Raw genomic sequence first — 18,501 nt, 5'->3', positions numbered from 1 at the left:
CTGCAGAGAAGCTCCTTGCCTCATGCACATATAGAAATGAGTTGTGTTTGCCACGAGAAAAGCTGACAGGCACTTTTGAGAGCACTTCCCAGATCCAGAGTTTTGCAGATGCGCATGCGCAGACCCATCTAGCTGCCCCAGTTGCCATGCACAAAAACTCACTCACGGTTTTTTTCCCCCTCTGCTCCTTTGACATCAAGGATGCAGACTGAGAAGGTGGCTCTGAATATTTGGAGAAGCCAGTCCTACCCACCTCCCACTGACATGACTCTGGCTACAGAGAAGGGCCTGGTGGCCACCAGTGCTGACCGCCAGCAAGGGCTGCAGACCTCAAGCAGGCAGGGAGGGTGCAGAGCGTTCTGGAAACTATGCTGCCGCTTTCTTCTTTCTTTCACAAGGTCAGATTTTTCCTTTGGTGATGGTCATGGTCAGTGACACTGGCAAAAAGTCGATGTTAGGAGCCTGTATGAAGACACAGGCCCTGTTGCTGGGCAACATCTGATGGGAAATCCTGCCTGCATCCCTAGTACTGCACAGAACCACAGGCCACATAATTCTTAATGATTTTTGATGGATGATTTTCTCTAGTACTCACCAAAACTGGGCGAGCTAGCTTCAAGCTCCAGACTATTTTGTAGGAGAAAGTGGTTCAAGTATCACCATGATGAGACAACGTTTTGGGGCTTTCTCTGTTATTCTGCTCCTCTACGTTAAGCTGACCAGTAGAAAGAAGACATAAACCAATTCATTCACTCATCATGTAATTACTGTTTTATCAACTGGTTTAAACATATATACCTAACATAGTAATTTAAACTGGGAAAAAATGTGATGACACTCGGTTTCAGACTGCAACATCAATAAAGTTGTAAGGCACAGGCATTTGGATCAGCATCTCACAGTCTGCAGTCACTAAAATAGATGTTTCAAATCTCACCCAAATATAAAGCAAATGCCCTACCGAAAAAAATCAAGAGATTGCTCCCTTACTTCCCTGCACTGTTTTTGCTGCAGCATTACTTAAAATTATTCAGTCATAGGAAACTGGAAAGTCTAGAGGTGGGATGCCTGACTCGAAAGGCACACGCAGGGGATGCTCTGACACCTGCTTACAGAGGAATCCTGGCATGCAACATCTATCCATAGGAAGTGAGAGAAATCCTTCCAGGTGGCAACGGAGCAAACAAACGTGTTCGTTGGGATGACCCACTTGGTCAGCATTTGCTCCCACAGCAATGCAGGCACCAAGAACCCTGGGTGCCTGTGAACGGGGTGAGCTCCTGTGGCGGCCGAAGGGCTGAAAGCACCCAGCCTTGCCGGGCTCTTCCTCAAGGTGACGCAGCCCTCCCTTCCAGCCTGCTCCAGCCAATGCTTCCTCTCAAGCCCTTGGCTTTGTCCCTTGCGTGTTAAACATCCACGACTGCAGAAGATAGATACATCACGGGGCTGCTGCTAGGTCAGCTGGCTGAGCGTGGAAATACTTCAGGGCTTGTTCTGTTTTAGTGCACGACGGCTGCAAAAATACCCATGTTTTGCTGTAATAGGAGGTTGATTAGCTCTTCTGTTGATCAGCGGGTGCTCTTTAAAGAAAGCATTTCTGGACCGGCTGTAGCCTTAATTGAGGCAAATCATGTCATTTGTTTGAACTGCTCTACTTGCACAGCTTTGTGTTTAGCTTGCAGAAGAATCGGAAAGATGACATCGATTCAAGACGGTGCTGCATACATGGCTCTGACACACGCTGCCGCCCGGGTACCTTCTAAGAGCGGGGACTTTTGTTCTGAGACGTTGCTGAGGCAGTGGCTCTGTCTGGCAGGGACTGCAGCACGGCGCTGGCAGTCAGGGGCCGCACGGTGTTCATCAGCCCAAACCCCCCCGAGGCTGTTGGGGATGAGCAGACAGGCAGCGCGTGGCAGTTGATCTCTCCAGGAGATCCACAATTCCTCTTGTCCACGATTGGCCTGAGGAAAAAAAAAAAAAAAAAAGAGAGAAACGCTAAGATGAAATTGCACCCTGGGTCTGGAGAGCCGCATTCTCCCCACCAGCTCTGCCATCTCCTGCTCTGAAAACTGAACCAAAAGCTGCCAGGCCTGGGAGCAGCACAAGGCACACCAGCCTCCCATGCAGGCACGCGCTCGCTGCCGCTGCTGCTCTGTAATGACTACATGAACTTCAACATCTGGGTGTCATGTCGCAACTCAGCTTTATTCCTTCAAAGAAGCAACACAATGCTAATCTTACAGTAAGCGGGTTCAGAAATAACCATGTTTTGGTGCATGTGACACTGCTCTAATGCCTACTTTATTTTCCAGAGCTCATTCTGACATGAATTAATGTCAGTGTCAAGGGAAAAAAAAAAAATGAAGTGGGATTTCAGGAACTTGTCCTGGGGTTTACCTGAGGAGAGCCTTGAACAAGCACCACTACAAGAGCTCTGCAACAGATGTGGGCATTGGCTCTGAGTGGGGAACATGAGGATGGAACAGTAAGAACAGAGGAAAAAAAGCAAACAACTATTATTCAAGAAAATACAAAATTTCCAAAGATCAAGCCTCAAGGAACATGAGAAAATGTTTCATTTTAACATTAGGCGGACAAAGGTAAATGTCAGCAGAAAAAAAAGGAGCTCCTTTTACAGAATAGGCAGAAGACTCCGGAGACGACACAGAAGGCTGCTTTTTCCTGCCATAAAGTCCCTCCTGTTTTCCTGACACACTGCAGACAGTGCTGCCAGTGGTGCACACATACCTGATGCTTGTTGATCCAGCAGCTGCTGGTCCTGAAATAGGCCTTTGCCGGCCAGCGTTCCCAGCAGGCTGGCGCTGCCCTTGGGATCCAGAAGCAGCTGGCAAGCTGTGCTGGCTCAGGAGAGCAAGAGCCTTGTCCAGAGGCTGGGATGGGGTTTCTTGGTGAGCCCTTGTCTGGCCTCGCTGTGTCCACTGCTTGTCCTCCTCTTGGCTGGGTATTTTTAGGCATCTTACCCTGTGGTTCCTCATTTTCCAGGGTCTTGCTGCAAGACCCATTAGGGATGCAGGTGAAGGGCTTTTTGGAGGGGACGGAATTAGACGGTGGTTTGGGTTGGAGAACACTGCACCTTCCTGACCCTGTGACGAACCTGAAACAGGAAGGAGAAGCACAGTGATTTACCAGTTCATCTTACTTCCGAATGACCAACCCAGTGAGCAAAAGGCTTTGGAGAATGCTGTGTGACGGAGCTGGGTGGGCAAATGTGTCGCAGGGCACACAGCAATGCTGGCCTTGTTGAATTGCTTCCTCTGATAGTCAGGGGTTTGGGTTACTTGGCAGCCTCCCTGCCCGTGTTGCTGGTGATGTGCCATGCACTGGAACTGCTCACGAGCCATGCACAGCTCAAGAGGGACAGACCAGCTCAACCATCCTCCTGCTCTCAGGCAGGATCATACCTGCATCACTCCTGGCCAGTGTTTGCACTGACTTGCTTTAAATACTGGAGGACTCCATCCAGTGGTCTAACATTCAAGGCACAGGAGTAATCACAGGTGAGTGGATCCACTTTTTTTTTTATTCAGAGGCAGAGGTGTAAGGATAAGATCTTGAGATTAGCCTTAAAATAACAGAAAGTGCCTGACTGCTAGGGAAAATACTGCATTACACGCAGGGCTACTATCGGGCTGTTCATATTTTAGCCCATGTAATCCTCAGGTGCAACATACGTAGAAGAAAAATCTTGTTCCTGATTTATGAATATAACATGCATGCATATATGCTTAAAACCATTCTATAGATAGCAGGGATCTGATTGCTCTTGTCTATTAAAAGAACCAGTTGTACCTAAACGCTTGATCTGCGTGGTCCAGGGCAGGAACACAATCTAAAGAATGTGCCACCAAAACCCAGGCTCAGAAAGTTCAGCTTTATAGCCCCTAATTAATGGGGATGTATTTTACTGCTTAGGTAACCACATAAAGCTGATCTAAAACGTTCACTGCATAGTTTCCATCATACTGTACGCTTTCAAAATGCCTGAATTTCATAGGGTTTTTTATTTGTTTTTAAGTAAAGACACTCTGAAAGACTGGTATGCCTGATTCAAAAGCCCAGAATAACACTCAATGACTCCCAAAGAATGCAGATTATACAGATCCAATGCTGCAAACACTTTTACACAAGAGCGGTTTTGCTCAAGTGACTTGTCCTTTCCTGGTCAGAAGGATTGTTTCCAGCTACAAGTTGTTCTGTGAGAAAGCCACATTGGGTAGGACAAACTTCTGAAACTAAGTGTTGAGGCACTTAAATATATCTCCAAATCTTGACACAGTCTCAAGTCACAGAGGTCAAGTGATTTTTAACTGCCTTGCTGAATAAAGGCTATCAGATGCTAAAATTTTACCGGGTATTTGCTCTGCAAAACACATGTATGTGTCTATTAGTGACAGTGGGAAAAGGCTACTGTGTTTGTGATTATTTGAATCTTGGTTATTATGGCCAGCTGCTTGTGATTTGGGATCTGGGTCATCTCCCCCCCCACCCCATGCCTTAGGTAATACTAGATTTCAACTGCTCCATCCATCTTGCAACCAGATCCTAACAGATTTGATTGCAAGATGGGCAGATCTATGCCATCCGTTCACTTCCATAGTCCTATAGCACATGACACTGGTACACTCTGAGATGTTTGGGGCATTGTCTACTCAATCTACAAAGATGATGAGATCATAATAAATCATACTCAGCCTTAAGAAATCAGATTAAATCTGAAAAAGATCAGATTACATCTAAAGAGACCATGAGATCATAATCTAAGACTTCTGCGGTCACTAGACAACAGGTCATTCCTTTAGGTTTTTCTAAACAGCTTCTGTTCCTGTTAAGGAGATATTGTTTATATTATTGTTAATACACAGAGACATTGAATAGTTTGATGATACTTCTGGTTTTTTTCCAAAATATATTTTTCCAAATTTTAATAGATCCATTTTTACCCTTGAAAGAAATGTATAAAATGAAAACTTACATGCTAATATTTATTGAGGCAAAAAAAAGAAGTTGTTACTAACAATAGAAACAGATTAAAGTTGTACTTTTGTAAGGTCTCCTACTTGATATGTGTTTGGAATAACCATTATTAATGTCTCTAATAGTCTTCAATACAATATACAAAAAGTAGCGAAGAGTGGGAATTCTGCTTTCGTTCATGCAATTCCAGAGAGCCCTTTGGCTTTGTTCCTGAGCAGAAGAGCACACCGCAGTTTTAAGCTCTTTTACTGAATGTATTCCTTTGGTTGCATATCTTTCTAGAATTCCCAGTTGCCCAGTTAAACCTTAATCATTAGCTCAGCCATTATTTCCGTCAGTGCCAACTGGATTAAAATATAGTTCAGTTGGAACAACTGTATTTTAGACTCACCTGGCACTGACAGAAATTAATGACACAAGGTAAAAGACAGAAGCATGTCCTTCCTCTAGAGCTGATGCTAAGCTGGTGTAAGATCAGCGTTGTTCCTCTTAATTCTACAGATCCATGCCAAAATGCATCAACTGATAGTCAACACGGCTGGCCACCATGCCCTGCTTAAAAACTTGAACGGATTACTTCGGGTCTGCCTCTGCAATAGTATTTCCAAACTGCTGCTCTAGAGCACAGAAGCCAGATCTCACAAAACACCGCAGTTACTAACACACCTATCTACAAATGGTTAGTAGCACGTGTCACTACCAAGGGATAACCCACGCCCACAGGTTTAGGTCCAGTACCTGAGGAAGATTGGGACAGAGAGGAGTGGCAAGAAGAATCAAGTGAAATCCTTTCAATGAGGTCCTCATCACAGGTCTCCCTCAACTCATCTTCACAGCTGTCGGGCAGGCTGCAGTCGTCACCCTCTTCCTCATCACCAAGAGCTGCCTTCAGTGCTTGGGTGGCTTCTTCTTGCTGACCTGTTTGCAGGCACCTGGGCAACATCGAGTTTCACACCCGTAGTTAGCCTTGGAGTTGTGAACGTGCAGCCAGCCAAGTGCAGCTTGGCACGGCCACACAGGCAAACACCCAGGCAGCGGGTTTAGTCACCCACTGCGATTTCCCACTTTCCTGGAGATGTGGAAAATCATTCTAAATGGATCAGCCATCTAAGCTGCCTGTGTCTGATTATCTGAAAGCGTGCTAAAAAGTTAATCAAGTGAAATGGGGCAGATTTAAAGTACTACACAGGGAAGTAAGCTCAGAGAAATAAATTCATCATCAGTTCTACTTCCAAACCCACCGTTATCTGTCTGTGAGATAGATGGGGGAATCTCAGCATGCCAGTATTTTCCTTTCAGCCTTTCATTTGGTTAGGCCAACGCGATGCTTGCAGAAAACCTCATCCACTTTCACTTTTACTGGCTGAAAGATAGACACTGGCAGGGCCAAGAATGCCTTACCCGTTACGAAAAGTCATTTCCTTGCTCTCGCTAAGCAAGCCAGCCCACCCTGCCTGGGCTGGTCCTCAGCCTGCTCTACAGAGAGGTCAGAGGTTTCTTCTCCCTTGGCCACCCCACAGCAGCTCCAGCGGCAGAACTGATGGAAGGATCGGGGAGGATGGATGGAAGGATCTGGGAGGACTGATGGAAGGATTGGGGAGGATGGATGGAAGGATCCGGAAGGACTGATGGAAGGATCCGGGAGGACTGATGAAAGGAATCCCACTCCAGGGACAGGAAGGCAGGAGGCCAAGTCTATCCCCTGAAACTGCCACCAGGTGGCCAAAGAGTTTATTTTATTATTACAGCACAAAATGAATGTCTGTTTTATTGCACGACAAGATTGCTCCCGCTGTCTCACCGCTTGTGCTGCTCACTCTGTACTCTCAGGTCAGAGAACACATCTTCCTGGTGCAGATCTCTTCCTCCTCCAGAGCCGTAAATGTTTTCTGTCCTCAGACCGCACAGTTTCAAAGGTGCAGGTGGCTGCAAAAATGATAGGAGTTACCTTGATGACCTCAGGAGCTCTCCCCAGCTCTGCTTCTAGATTGTGGATTTTAGAAGGCATCAAAATCTGCTGTCACTCCTGACTTCTCAGATCACCCCTCCCTACTTTCTTGCTCTTCAGTTTAAGAAGCACCATGCCCCGGTCACATGCACTGTTACAGCCTGAGGAACCCAGGGTGGCTGTAACAAAAATGCTGATGTATATCTCACTGGCGTACAAGCCCATAGCATCTATACCAATAAGCACATTAAGACCAGTACCACAGAAATTGCACCATTCGGCATATGACCGCAGTCCCCTTCCACATCTTAGTTTATAACACACAGTCATTCACTGAAACGCTCACATTTGTTTCAGAAAAGCTTCCAGTGCTCGGGCAGTAGCAGCAGGGAGGCAAGGGAAGGACACATTTTTTTTCCCAGCAGTTCTTTAACATCTGTTGTCAGCATTAAGTGAGGCTGCCGACAGCGCAGCGATGCAGGTACCCTGTGCGGGCCGCTTCCCTGATTTAGCACTGCCTCTTTAAACCCACACACGTGTATCCCTGCCATGCTGCACCTCAGGGCTCACAAAAAGTGACCATGACAAGCCAGACTGCACCCCTTTATAGGGGTGCCCTCTCACCCAGCTTCTGCTGAAGCAAGCAGGCCAACCCGCCAGGCTGGGGTACCACCCCGCTGCCAAGAGGAACACACTTTGGCTTTGTGTTTGTTTAGGCAATAGGAATGGCTCGGCAGCATCAGCGATCTGACTATTTATGCCAGCATCAAAGAAACACTTCTAAAAAAATTGTATCTAATAGCTATTGTAGAAATACCATCAAATTTTGCAATCTTGCTTTGCGCTTTGCTCGGCTAGAATGATAGGAAATGTGCTGCCAGCAGCCAATAAAGAGTTTTCACATGTTCCTTTACAGCTGATGGTTGATGGCTGCTAGGACACGGGCACCTTTGTAACGGCGGGGCAAAAGACCCTCCGTCCTCCTCGAGGCCAATTGTATGTTGCAGGCTTTTGGGCTACAGAAGAGAGTGAGCTGCCACAAGCCACAGCGGGCGTTCAGGTTTATCCCAGGATTTATAGGGGTCACTAGGCAGGAATATGAAGTCTGCAAGAAAAACATACACCTAGCTTTTGCCTCCTGGCACGAAGGGCCTTGGTGGGGTTCCCGCATATAACTTGACTGAGTCCTAAGAAGAAAGGAAAAAAGGAAACATTTTTACTCCAGTGTTTAACAAAAGGTGCTGTCTTCGAAATCAGTCAACATCATTTCCCACAGACTGGAAGATGGGATATTCCATGGCATAGGCTCAGCGTGTCAGCTGGTGTGGCCTGACACTGCTGCTTAGAGGCAGTTTCTCCGTTTCTGCCAGAATCTGTCTCCTTCTGCTTCTGCTCTGCCTCCTCCACTGCGCTGGCGCAAACATTTGTGTGGCCACACAGGCAAGTCAGATCAGGAAACAGAGCCAGATTAAAACTAAATATGCTATTTGGGATTTTTTTGTTTGTTTGTTTTGCTAGGTTATTTTTCAGCTAGACCTCGATCAGTATCAGGTTCCCCATGTGGCTGTGCAGATGCTCTTGCCAAAACAAGAGACAAGGCAGTACAGGGGCAGGAAGAATCAGTGAACATTGGGTGAAACTGTCTCTACCAGTAGAGCTAGTTACCTAAAAGTGCACGTGAAATCATGGTCTCATTCCCTGGCAATGCTGCACTTGGTTTCCATGTACTTTCCCGAATGCACGCTCAGCTGTTGACACTGCATTGCTTCATCTAGTTCATCACCCTGAGTCCTACCTACAGCAAGGAACTCAGGTGGGACTGGCATCTGAGCGAAGCACCCCACAACGCTGGGAAAACAAACACCATCTTCCTATCTAATCTGCACTCTATGGGCCAGCGGAGTTGCACCATCAAGGTCTTTCCAGGAGCCAGGGAAGGGTGTCTTGGGAAGCACCAAATATTGTACCAGAAGTGAACTCCCTTTCCATCCGGCTGTCCCCAGGAGCTGCTAGCATGGCAGTACTTCCAGGTGGCCAGGGCACGAAGGGCAGTGGTGCACCTGTGTTTTGGGCGAGCCTGTAGGTCAGGTATGTGAAGTCAAGGAACTGACTCCTTTTGGTGAGGGAGCCACCCCTGGAAACCCGAAAGAAAGTGCTCGTTGCCAGCAGTGATGTACGCAGTTTGATCCGTGTGCATGATCCAACGGGGGCTGAGTGTGCATCAGCGTGCCTTTCTAGGGGACTACCTTGGACCACATTCCTGTGACTGAACAAGATGTGCCCAGATGTGACTTAAGCGAGCCCCAGCTAGGCTGACGGGTAATTTAAAGGACTGAGCAGGACAACTTTTGACGAGGTGTGAAAGGCAACTCCAGCAAGACAGCACCACTGCAGGACGGGGCTGTCGAGAGGGACAGCAGCACGTAATGCCTGGGGGTGAGGGGCTGAGGAGGGGGAAGCCAGGGTGACTTGCACCTTCTGCTGCAGGGGAAATTAAAGGAAAGCCCACGCTAAAGCAGGTGAGTCTTATGGAAGAAAAACTATACTGAACCTGATCTAGTAGCAGAATGGGTGGGTGGTATTCAAAGTAGCCAGGCTTTCATCAGCAGTAATAACATTCAGAAGGAGGTGGAGGTGTGGGAAAGAACAGGATTAAAACTCATACATTACCATGTGTCAAATCACTGGAGGCATCTTCTGCGAGCAGCTCATCAGGAACAGTGGGAGCTGGAAGAGGACAGCCACTGTGCAAGAGGTGGGCGTTGCCACATCTCCCTGCATTAGCAGACCATAGCGTGGTTCCAGGTCTGGAAGTTGTCGGGGGTCTTGGTCTGCAGCCAGACTGCCTTGCTACTGCCCCGAGACACGAATCTAAGAGAGAGGTTTCACTAGTGTAAGCACAGTGGTGCAAGGCTTCAGACACACCGTCACCATACGCTGCTAATACAGTGGGCTGCTGCTGCACACTTGGAACTGTCGGGGACAGAAAAATACGTCATCGTAGCTACAAGAAATGTGCTGGAATGGGTCCAGCCAGGAGACAGAGGGCTTCCTGGTGCTGCATGCAGTCCCCCGCGGCTGTCCTCTGCAGCAGGCAGAACCTGGAGTCCCCAACTAACCACAGTCCCTTCCCACCCTCCTCCTGGCACAGAGACTGGGGGTCAGGAACCCCTCTGTGCCCACCACCCAGCTCCGAGTGTCCCAGGGGTGAGCCTGGATGTGTCCAGGGCTCTGCTGCCTCCCCTGCCTGCGTGCCTACGGTAAGAGTAAGCTGCCTCTCATGTGCAGCCCACTTGCCTGTGGGGAAGTGCTGCAGGCTTGCCAGAGTCACAATCCAAGCCCTCAGTCTTAAAATACATTGCTCAAAAACCCAGGCACAATGATGATGGCCACCTTGCCAGAGCTACTGGTCAATCAGGGCAAACCACGTACCAGGAGTTACGGAAATCTGGGAATGGCAGTGACAGATTTTGCCAGTACTGCCTCAGAGACAGATACTTCTCTACCCCAGAAAGAAAGGTGATAACCGAGGTTTTGTAACTCTGTGGGACAGGGTGGATTATACACAAGCTAGCAAAGGCAGACAGAGCCTTGTCCTCTTACCTGCCCGACTGCCGGCTGTCCTGGGAGCACAGCACAGCTGTAAGAGCAGCACATGCAGCCAACAATCCATAGGAAAGCAAATTTCATTTTGGTGCCTAGATGAATAGCATGCTTTGTGAAGTGTTGAGCATCTCCCAGCTCCACAATGCAGCAATCAGCTCTGTAATAATACGGCCATTTCCTTAAGAGCTGAGTGTTAGGGACCTTTAATATACCTTGGCCGTAGTTATTAATATAAACCCATGAAATACACAGTGGGTGAAAAGTACCGGAGTCAACATCACTATAGGAAAGAAAAAAATATGGGGATGTCTTAATCTGACCATATAAGATGATCAGTTTAGAGCTGAAGGCAAGACTGTAAGTCTGGTTACACTAGGAAACAATACGAATTCACATTTTTGTGCTTCATTCCCACTGTTCCTGTCTGCTCCCTTTGTTAACTAGTTTTCTGAAGTGTAGCTGACGTTGCCAAAGCAGGATCACTGAGGGATCAGATTTTAATGGATTTTTTCCCTACCATAACTACTATTACAACTAACGATTCGGACCCGCAGGGATTAAATAAATGACAAATGTATGTACTTATTCCAAAACAAACTAAATTTTTAATGGAGTACAGTTGGCAGGCACACCACAACTGGGGGGGGGGGGGGGGGGGGGCTGGGAAGCCAACTGCATTGCCCACACTAATGGGAAGCAACAGGAGCAGTTATAGGAAATACTTTGTAATATTTAATGGTACGTGGTAAAGTGCATGTAGCATGATACATAAAAGCGTGGACATCTGAAGTATAACGAAGGCTACAGGCAAAGGCACAACAGATCTATTTTCAAACCATTTACTCTCTACTAATGATTGTAATGGACTTAATCACAGAGGCAAAGGAAATGGAACAGATCTCTTACAGGACCATGCAATCTCAGTTGCTAGGATGTTGCTACCATTGACGGGGGATGACCAAATTGCCTTTCCTATTATTAAACTGGAGTAGGAAATCCCGCTACATCCGTGCTACATGGGATTGACTGCTACCATGGAAAGGCCTGCGAACAGCTGTTGTTGAAACATTCTTTTCCAAGCTTTGCTTCTTTCCATCATGCAGAACCAACGCTAAGTACAGACTCCCAACTGCTGCTGGATTTGTTTGATGCTCTAGAACTCATCTGCATTCTTTTGATCTTGATGCACAGCTTAGGACAGCTTTCATTTAAATCTGCACCATGCTGAATTCTAGCTTCCTCACTTCCCAAGTGGAGAAGACAACGTCCTTCACCGCTTTGCGATAATTGAACGCTGGCTTTGAAGAGGCCAGCTTGCTCTTCATCTTTCTTTTTCACACATCATAACCTGAAAAATGAACCCCAATAGGAAACCTGACATACCTAACCATGACAAGTCTCCAGCTAAACCACCTTTCTTGATGGATTCCTTGATGATTAGCCAGTCCTTATGTATCTTCTTGGCAGGAAGGAGAGCAGTCTGGCTTGCTGGTACTTCGTCCAAATACTCCAAGTGGGGAATGAGGTTTTTTACTTCAGCTCTGTAATTATAATCTGGGTCCTGGAGAAATTGAGAAAGTGATCACAGTTTATTTGACAGACTGTGGACATCCACCAGCAGCACAACAGTGTTCAGTTTGTACGACTGCCGTATAACTTGAAACGCCTTCTGCGAGGCAAACCTATTCACCTCATTCAACAGCAATACATACGGACAGGAGTTTCATTTCACTGTGCTTCCTCCTCTCATCATTTCTACTCGAACTGATCATGGGCACGTCCTGAGCATTGCAAACACGTGCCTCCTGCCCAAAGGCTCCTTTACTGTTTACTTTATGTAAAGTTTACTGTTTGTTTTTTTTAAAAAACACCACAAACTTTACGTACTGTTTAGTCACTGATAACTTTGGCATTTGTCTTTGTTATATTATGTATATTATGTTTTACATTATGTATAATGTAAAAAAGCATAAAAGGCCACTGATGCCCCTGGAAAACCTGTGCACCCTCAGCATTCAGCCAGCCTCTCTCCCTGCTTTTGTGATTCTCTGGTTGCTGCATCAATACTCAGGTGACAGGGAAGACTCGAAAGCGTGTTGAGTGTTGCTACACCTGCCCATGGAAAAAGAGAGAACATTCCCAGGGAACCATAGACCAGCTACAGTGAATGAACTGCACTGATTTTCCGGGGCAGTCTTTGGGGATTCGCTGTGTGATATTATACAGTTAGAAGCGATGGCTTACTCCAAATTACATTTTCCTCTGCAAAAGGTGGCACGCCAACAGCAGGTGCAGAAGGCTGAACTGGACTGGGCTTGAGTTTCTTTTGTGAGGGCTGGAGAAAACAGCGTGATTGCTCCCAGTGCGCATGGACTCCGTGTGACAGCTGTGGGGGAAAGCGTGGGTGCAGCTCCCTGCTGCAGGCACGGGTGGAGCTGACACGTTATAAAATGATTCACCAGCACATGCCAACGCCTGGGGACCTATGAGCAGCAAGGCCAACCCAGAACAGTTACAACTGTGCTCAGAGCACATGGCGAATTGGGCTGCTTTGGTGGATTCCAGTGGTAGACCAATTTCAGGTGGCACCTTCATCTTTGGGAAAAATACCTCAGGGCTGACTGGGTCGTGCTGCTTTGCAGCGGGAATATTTTTGGGTAAAATAGTCTCACGATTACAAATGGCAGAACACGGTGATGGCGATCTCTTCTACCAAAAGAAAGTGGAAAGCAAGAGTGCACAGCTACTGGCAGAATACGAATGAACAGCTACCTACAAATCAACTGCTTCATCTGGATAAATATTACGCTTTTCAAGACATTGTGTGCAATATTAGGAAACCCCACAAAGCCAAGTCCTCATTCAACAAACAGAAATCTTTCTGTGGGACCTGGATGGCTGTATGCTCCCTCCCTCTGCACGATGCAGCACTGAGGGAGACAGGGAGAGTTCACCAAACAAAGCGCGAGTTCGTTGTTAAGAGGCAGACACTAAATTTCTCTAACTAAGCCTTTAATCTTCATTTAGAAAATGAGTCAACCGATTGCCATGCTACCCCGTACCACATGTGCTCAGAGCAGTGCCTGGGCTACAGCCAATTCCCAGCCATGTCCTGTCGGGGGGAAGCATCACGTTACGTTTATGGTACATGACTGCAACAGAGGCTGCAGAATTTATCATCAGGTTGTTGCTCTTGGTTTAGATAAGAGGGGAAGATGAGCTCATCTGAAAATCAAATTACAGAGACCAAACAGCCTGTCTGAAGAAAGAGCAGTAAATTTCGCTGGACCATTCTGTAGATTAAAAGTAAATAAGCAGAAGAGCTTTGACAGAGCTGTAGCAAGGGCTAGACTACAAGAAGGAGCTTGAGGAATTAGAGCTGGCCATCAAGGGCACGGCAAAGTAAGCCCACATCTATTCTTTCCTGTATTTCAGGTGGCTTTTCTATACCCTGAAGAAATGCAAACATCAGTTGAAATGAAGAAAGCGACAAAGCCCACAGAGAAGCTCTTAGCAGGCAAGGGCAGGGCCAGCTTTGTAACCATCCCGGGGCTGAGCAGCTTCCCAACACGGAGACTGGGTGGGAGACCACAGTGAACTTACTGCCTGCCTGTTCCAGCTCGGTGTAAAACACCATCGTGCAGGCTCCCTCGACACATTCGGGCTGGCATTTGAATGCAACTACTTGCGCAGAAGTAGAGACAGCCATTCCGCAGGGAGAAGAGCATGGGGCACAGCACCACATCGCACTCCTCTTCGAATTCCCATTACGTGACAACACGCAGCAGCATCCCGAGGACTTATTTCCTCAGCTAAACAAACCAAGGGCGATCTGACATTTCTCCATTACAAGTGCATTTGAGGGCTGAGGATGCCAAGTGTCCTCCAAAACCACCACTTTTCATTGAGCAGGAATGACAAGGGAGTAGAAACAGACTTTCTGCGCTGTTAGGATATACTGCATCATGCTCGTGGTAGGAGGCTATGAGAAGGAAGTCTCAGAAGTTGTATTTGTCTCCGTGAGAGTAAAACCACTAAGTAGGCGTGCTTTGTCCACCAGAAGCAGGCAGTGCTTCCTTACTGTAGGAATAAGTTTTTTCCTCTCATGATTGCATCTTCCGTAAGGAAGAACTACTAATAGAGAAATCATTTTGTTTGCAAATCATTACAAATGTGGTCTCTGAAGTATACTTCTAGCAGTTCAAAACAGAAAGGCAAGTGTATAATATTTTCTTTTGGATTCCAGAGAGGAAAATTATGATAGCTAAAGCACTACCTTCTGTGGCTCCTTTTACTGAGGGATATGATCAAGCCAACAATTAAATCTGAAAAATGCTAGTAACTCGTGTATCTAAAAAGCACAAAGATTTAAAATATGTACGTCTACTACATGACTGAGTTTTAGTGATAGCACCAGAGCTTTCGAGTCTAAATCCAAGACAAATATCAAACCCAACCTTTCACGCAAATTAACGGCACGGGCATGATCACTGTGAAATGCACACTGTGGAACACGGCACAGCGGAGGCACAGTGCCAGCTCCTGCTCTGCTTCCTTTGATAACCCCTGCATTATCAGCTCTTCACGGTGCCGCCGGGGACTGCACCGTCCTTCCTGAGCGCTGCGTGTTACACACCTATGTGTGTGTGTGGGCCTGTCACCTTCCAGAAGGTCTGGATGACAAGATATTGTGTGCTGGCCATAAACTGTCACCTCATGATCTTTGTTAGACACCATGTGACCAAAATGAGGAACACTCCTATTTGACCAGTTTTTTTAAACACTACTTTTCCTCCAGCTACTTTTTCAGCACATGCCAGGATGCTCATTTTTATATCCCAGCAATGCTTGGTTTTTTGAAGCAGGGGAAAGTAAAAGGGAGTAATACAGCTTTGAGACTGTCCATGTAGATTTAGATCTCCCTTACTTTTCTTGGTGAGTGCCCTGAAACCCAAAGCAGTGTTTCTTCCTGATGAAAACTGTGTTTTCTATCTTTGTGACACAGTGGATCTCATGCCCTCAACAAAATACCTCCGCAGAAACGATTTTATCATTTCAGTATGTAAGAGGTGATCACTGTATTTTGTATCTTCAGCTTTTGCTGAAGGTATTTTTGGCCATTTGATTTTAATCTTTCAGGGGAAAGGACAGCAAGCTGTTCCTACAGCACAGCTTTTCCTAGTTATCTCAAGCATTGTTTTTCTGAGGGTTCAATTTTTGAGCATGGTGGTGGTCCTGGAGCACTCGCTGTTGGACCAGAGAGCTTCCAAAAGAAATTCAAACGAACAAAAACAGATAACTAACTGAGACATTGCAACTGGCACATCTTGTAAAAAAAATATTGGCTTTCTAACCCATTACAAGATCCCTACAGGCTAGAAGGATCCATACAGCTGGGGTCCATGCTCTCCTTGGTCTTCCATTAAGATGCTTGTTTGCACTGGAAGCTGGGAGACGGCAGAACAGCTGTATGGATCAGAACAGCTGTTTTCTAGTTTAATCCCATTCTCATAGGTAAGAAGGAACACATTGCTAGGAAACAGGCCTGAGTCTTTACTAGCACTCCTTGTATTTCATTTGTGCTCATCTTGGAGACAATACCCACAAGAGGACAAAATCAACAGGAATGAAAGATAAGAAATGCATCCCATGTCATCACTCGGAGTGATACAATAGGAAGATGCAGGAATTTTTCTCGTTTCCAACTCAGACTAAAAAAGCACTGCCAAAAATTAACACAATGTGTGCAAACCAAGTCCTCACCTCTGCTGATTCTGCATTTGGCTTCAGACAAATAAGGTTGCCCTCCACTGTCAGGCGGCTCAGCTTGCGACACAGTCCTAGGTACTGCATCTGGTTGATGTCCTCAATATTGTTCTCTTCCAGGTCCAAAACCTCAAGGTGATCCAGCCAGGTCAGCTGGCTCAGGTCAGAGATATCGTTATAGGCTATGTAGAGTTCCTCAGCAGAAGTAAACAGAATAAATATATAAACCACAGGCTTGCACAAGTAACACTCAAGCTTTGCAAAATGTTTTCTAATATTTGAAATATGACATGGCACAACAGGAAATGAGCACGCAAGTGAACACTTTTCAAGTGTGGCTGTTGTCACCTTAAATATCTAGGGCTAATATAGCAACGAATGCTATTTTGCATTAGGCATCTTCAGGAGCAGGCCTGAAAGTTACACCTTATCAAAAAACCCCCACCAAAACTGTAGTGTCTTCTAAACTAAAACATGCAATTGAAGGCATCCAACCAAAGTCCGTTAGTAAAACAAAGGTTGTAAAGAGAACAAAGCCTACAAGGAAAAAGTATCAACTGAAGATAGTTTTGAGATTGTCATTTGGCAGGACACATCTATACTTACCTTTAGAGAGCTGCAGGAAGAGATCCCATCTAAATCAGAGAGCCCACAGCAAGCCATCCACAGGACACAGAGATGGGACAACGTGGTTCCAAGATCCCTTACAAAAGAAACAATTCAAGTTCTATTTGAATGGGCGAAGGAACTCGGGACTTGCTTTCACTTTCCCTAAGACTAGGCCACAGCTACTTCCTTCAAATCTCACATTGTTTACAAGAGATGTCATTAAAAATGTTCACCTTCAAAGGTGGAGAATGAAATTGTACCCCTCTTTAACCTCCCTCTCTCACAGACCTCTTTGTTCTTGTATGACGACGTGGCACCCCAGTTTGGTTTGATTAAAATTCTTCCAAGAGCTACATCATAGTAGTTCTGTCATAAATCACAGCCAAACGCTAAGAATTAAGTGAGGTTTGCCTGTGCTGGCATAATTTACTCTTCACCAATAACCCAAATTAACATATCTGAGCCGATTGCACAGTCACCTCACTTTGTCCTCGTACGGAGTTACGTTTCTTCTGATTTTGCAGTTGAAAGGAATAGCACTCTTGCCAAAACCCATTGTTTGAATCAGCAGAAAATTAGAATCCTTTCCATCCCATTTTCCCACCCTTTAGGTCTAGCAAAATATAAATAAGGGATCATTTGTATCCAAACTTTCTGGTCCTAATCCAAAAAAACACATACCGACCTGCTTAACTCCATGCATGTGTCATGTCCCACTGACGTTGCAACAGTGCACAATCCAAAGATAATTGTGCCTTTGAAAAATGCAAAAATGGTGGCAAATAAACTTGAGGGCTTAACCACCTTCTGTATTTAGTAACATTAAGTTGCATAAAGCCACTGCTCAAACATAAATAAAACACAACAGTTTATCAAATCCCAAACCAAGCAAAAGGTCAGAATTCTCTGCTGCAGCTGTGATAGCAGACCATCTGAATAATAAAGAACTAAACAGGGGGGAACTAAATACAAGGCCAGTTTATCAGAAAAGGTAGAGACTGGCATGGAGTTCACAGAATCACAGCACTGGCTGAGGTTGGAAGGGACCCTTGAAGATCACCCTGTCCGACGCGCATGCTCAAGCAGTGCCAGCTGCCCAGGTCCACATCCAAATAGCGAATATAGTTCTTAAATAGAGATTCTTGGACTTTTAAAGTGAAAAAAAAAAACATTAAAATTTTAAATTAAACCCACTCAAATTGTGGATTAGCTATGTTTTAGAATACCCGTTTTTATAATATACATTATCATAAATAATATATACTTGAATGCCCTGTCTAGGGAAAATTGCAGAAGATAAAATAATGTGGTCATGGGTTCCCTTCTAATCTTGGAATAAAGGTAACAGATCCCTTACTCTTGTCTTCTCTTTATGGACCATGGGAAAACCCAGCAGCTTTTCATTGCCCTCTGAGAACCTCGTGCAGCTTTGATGCAGCTTTGCAGCAAACACCCGATGGTCAATCGCCTGCCTGAGGGATACTGCACAGCCAGCCCCAAGAGGCCAGGAAACTTTTAGTGGGGACAGATGCACTCTTGTTTGTGTTTTTCATTGTTTCTCCACCATCTGAACACTT

The 18,501-nt window shown here is 45.9% G+C and overlaps 1 protein-coding gene across 3 annotated transcripts in view; it reads right to left on the bottom strand.

Annotated features, from left to right (window-relative positions):
- Window positions 1-744: 744 nt before the first annotated feature.
- The window catches only part of LRRC56 (leucine rich repeat containing 56), a 65,357-nt gene continuing 47,600 nt past the window's right edge, over window positions 745-18,501 (bottom strand). For all 3 annotated transcript variants that reach the window (XM_027810538.2, XM_027810539.2, XM_027810540.2), the window contains 9 exons: window positions 16,922-17,018; window positions 16,313-16,510; window positions 11,933-12,110; window positions 9,614-9,814; window positions 8,066-8,130; window positions 6,797-6,921; window positions 5,734-5,927; window positions 2,749-3,115; window positions 745-1,961 (listed from right to left, as the gene is read on the bottom strand). In XM_027810538.2, the coding sequence (XP_027666339.2) occupies window positions 1,760-1,961; window positions 2,749-3,115; window positions 5,734-5,927; window positions 6,797-6,921; window positions 8,066-8,130; window positions 9,614-9,814; window positions 11,933-12,110; window positions 16,313-16,510; window positions 16,922-17,018 (1,627 nt within the window). In that variant the 3' untranslated portion in view covers window positions 745-1,759. The remainder of the gene's footprint in view (window positions 1,962-2,748; window positions 3,116-5,733; window positions 5,928-6,796; window positions 6,922-8,065; window positions 8,131-9,613; window positions 9,815-11,932; window positions 12,111-16,312; window positions 16,511-16,921; window positions 17,019-18,501) is intronic.

Source organism: Falco cherrug, chromosome 10, assembly GCF_023634085.1.
Source record: "Falco cherrug isolate bFalChe1 chromosome 10, bFalChe1.pri, whole genome shotgun sequence".
In the NCBI taxonomy this organism is placed as follows: Eukaryota; Metazoa; Chordata; class Aves; order Falconiformes; family Falconidae; genus Falco; species Falco cherrug.
The sequence above is the reverse complement of the archived record's forward strand: the minus strand, read 5'-3'. Positions and strand labels throughout refer to the sequence as shown.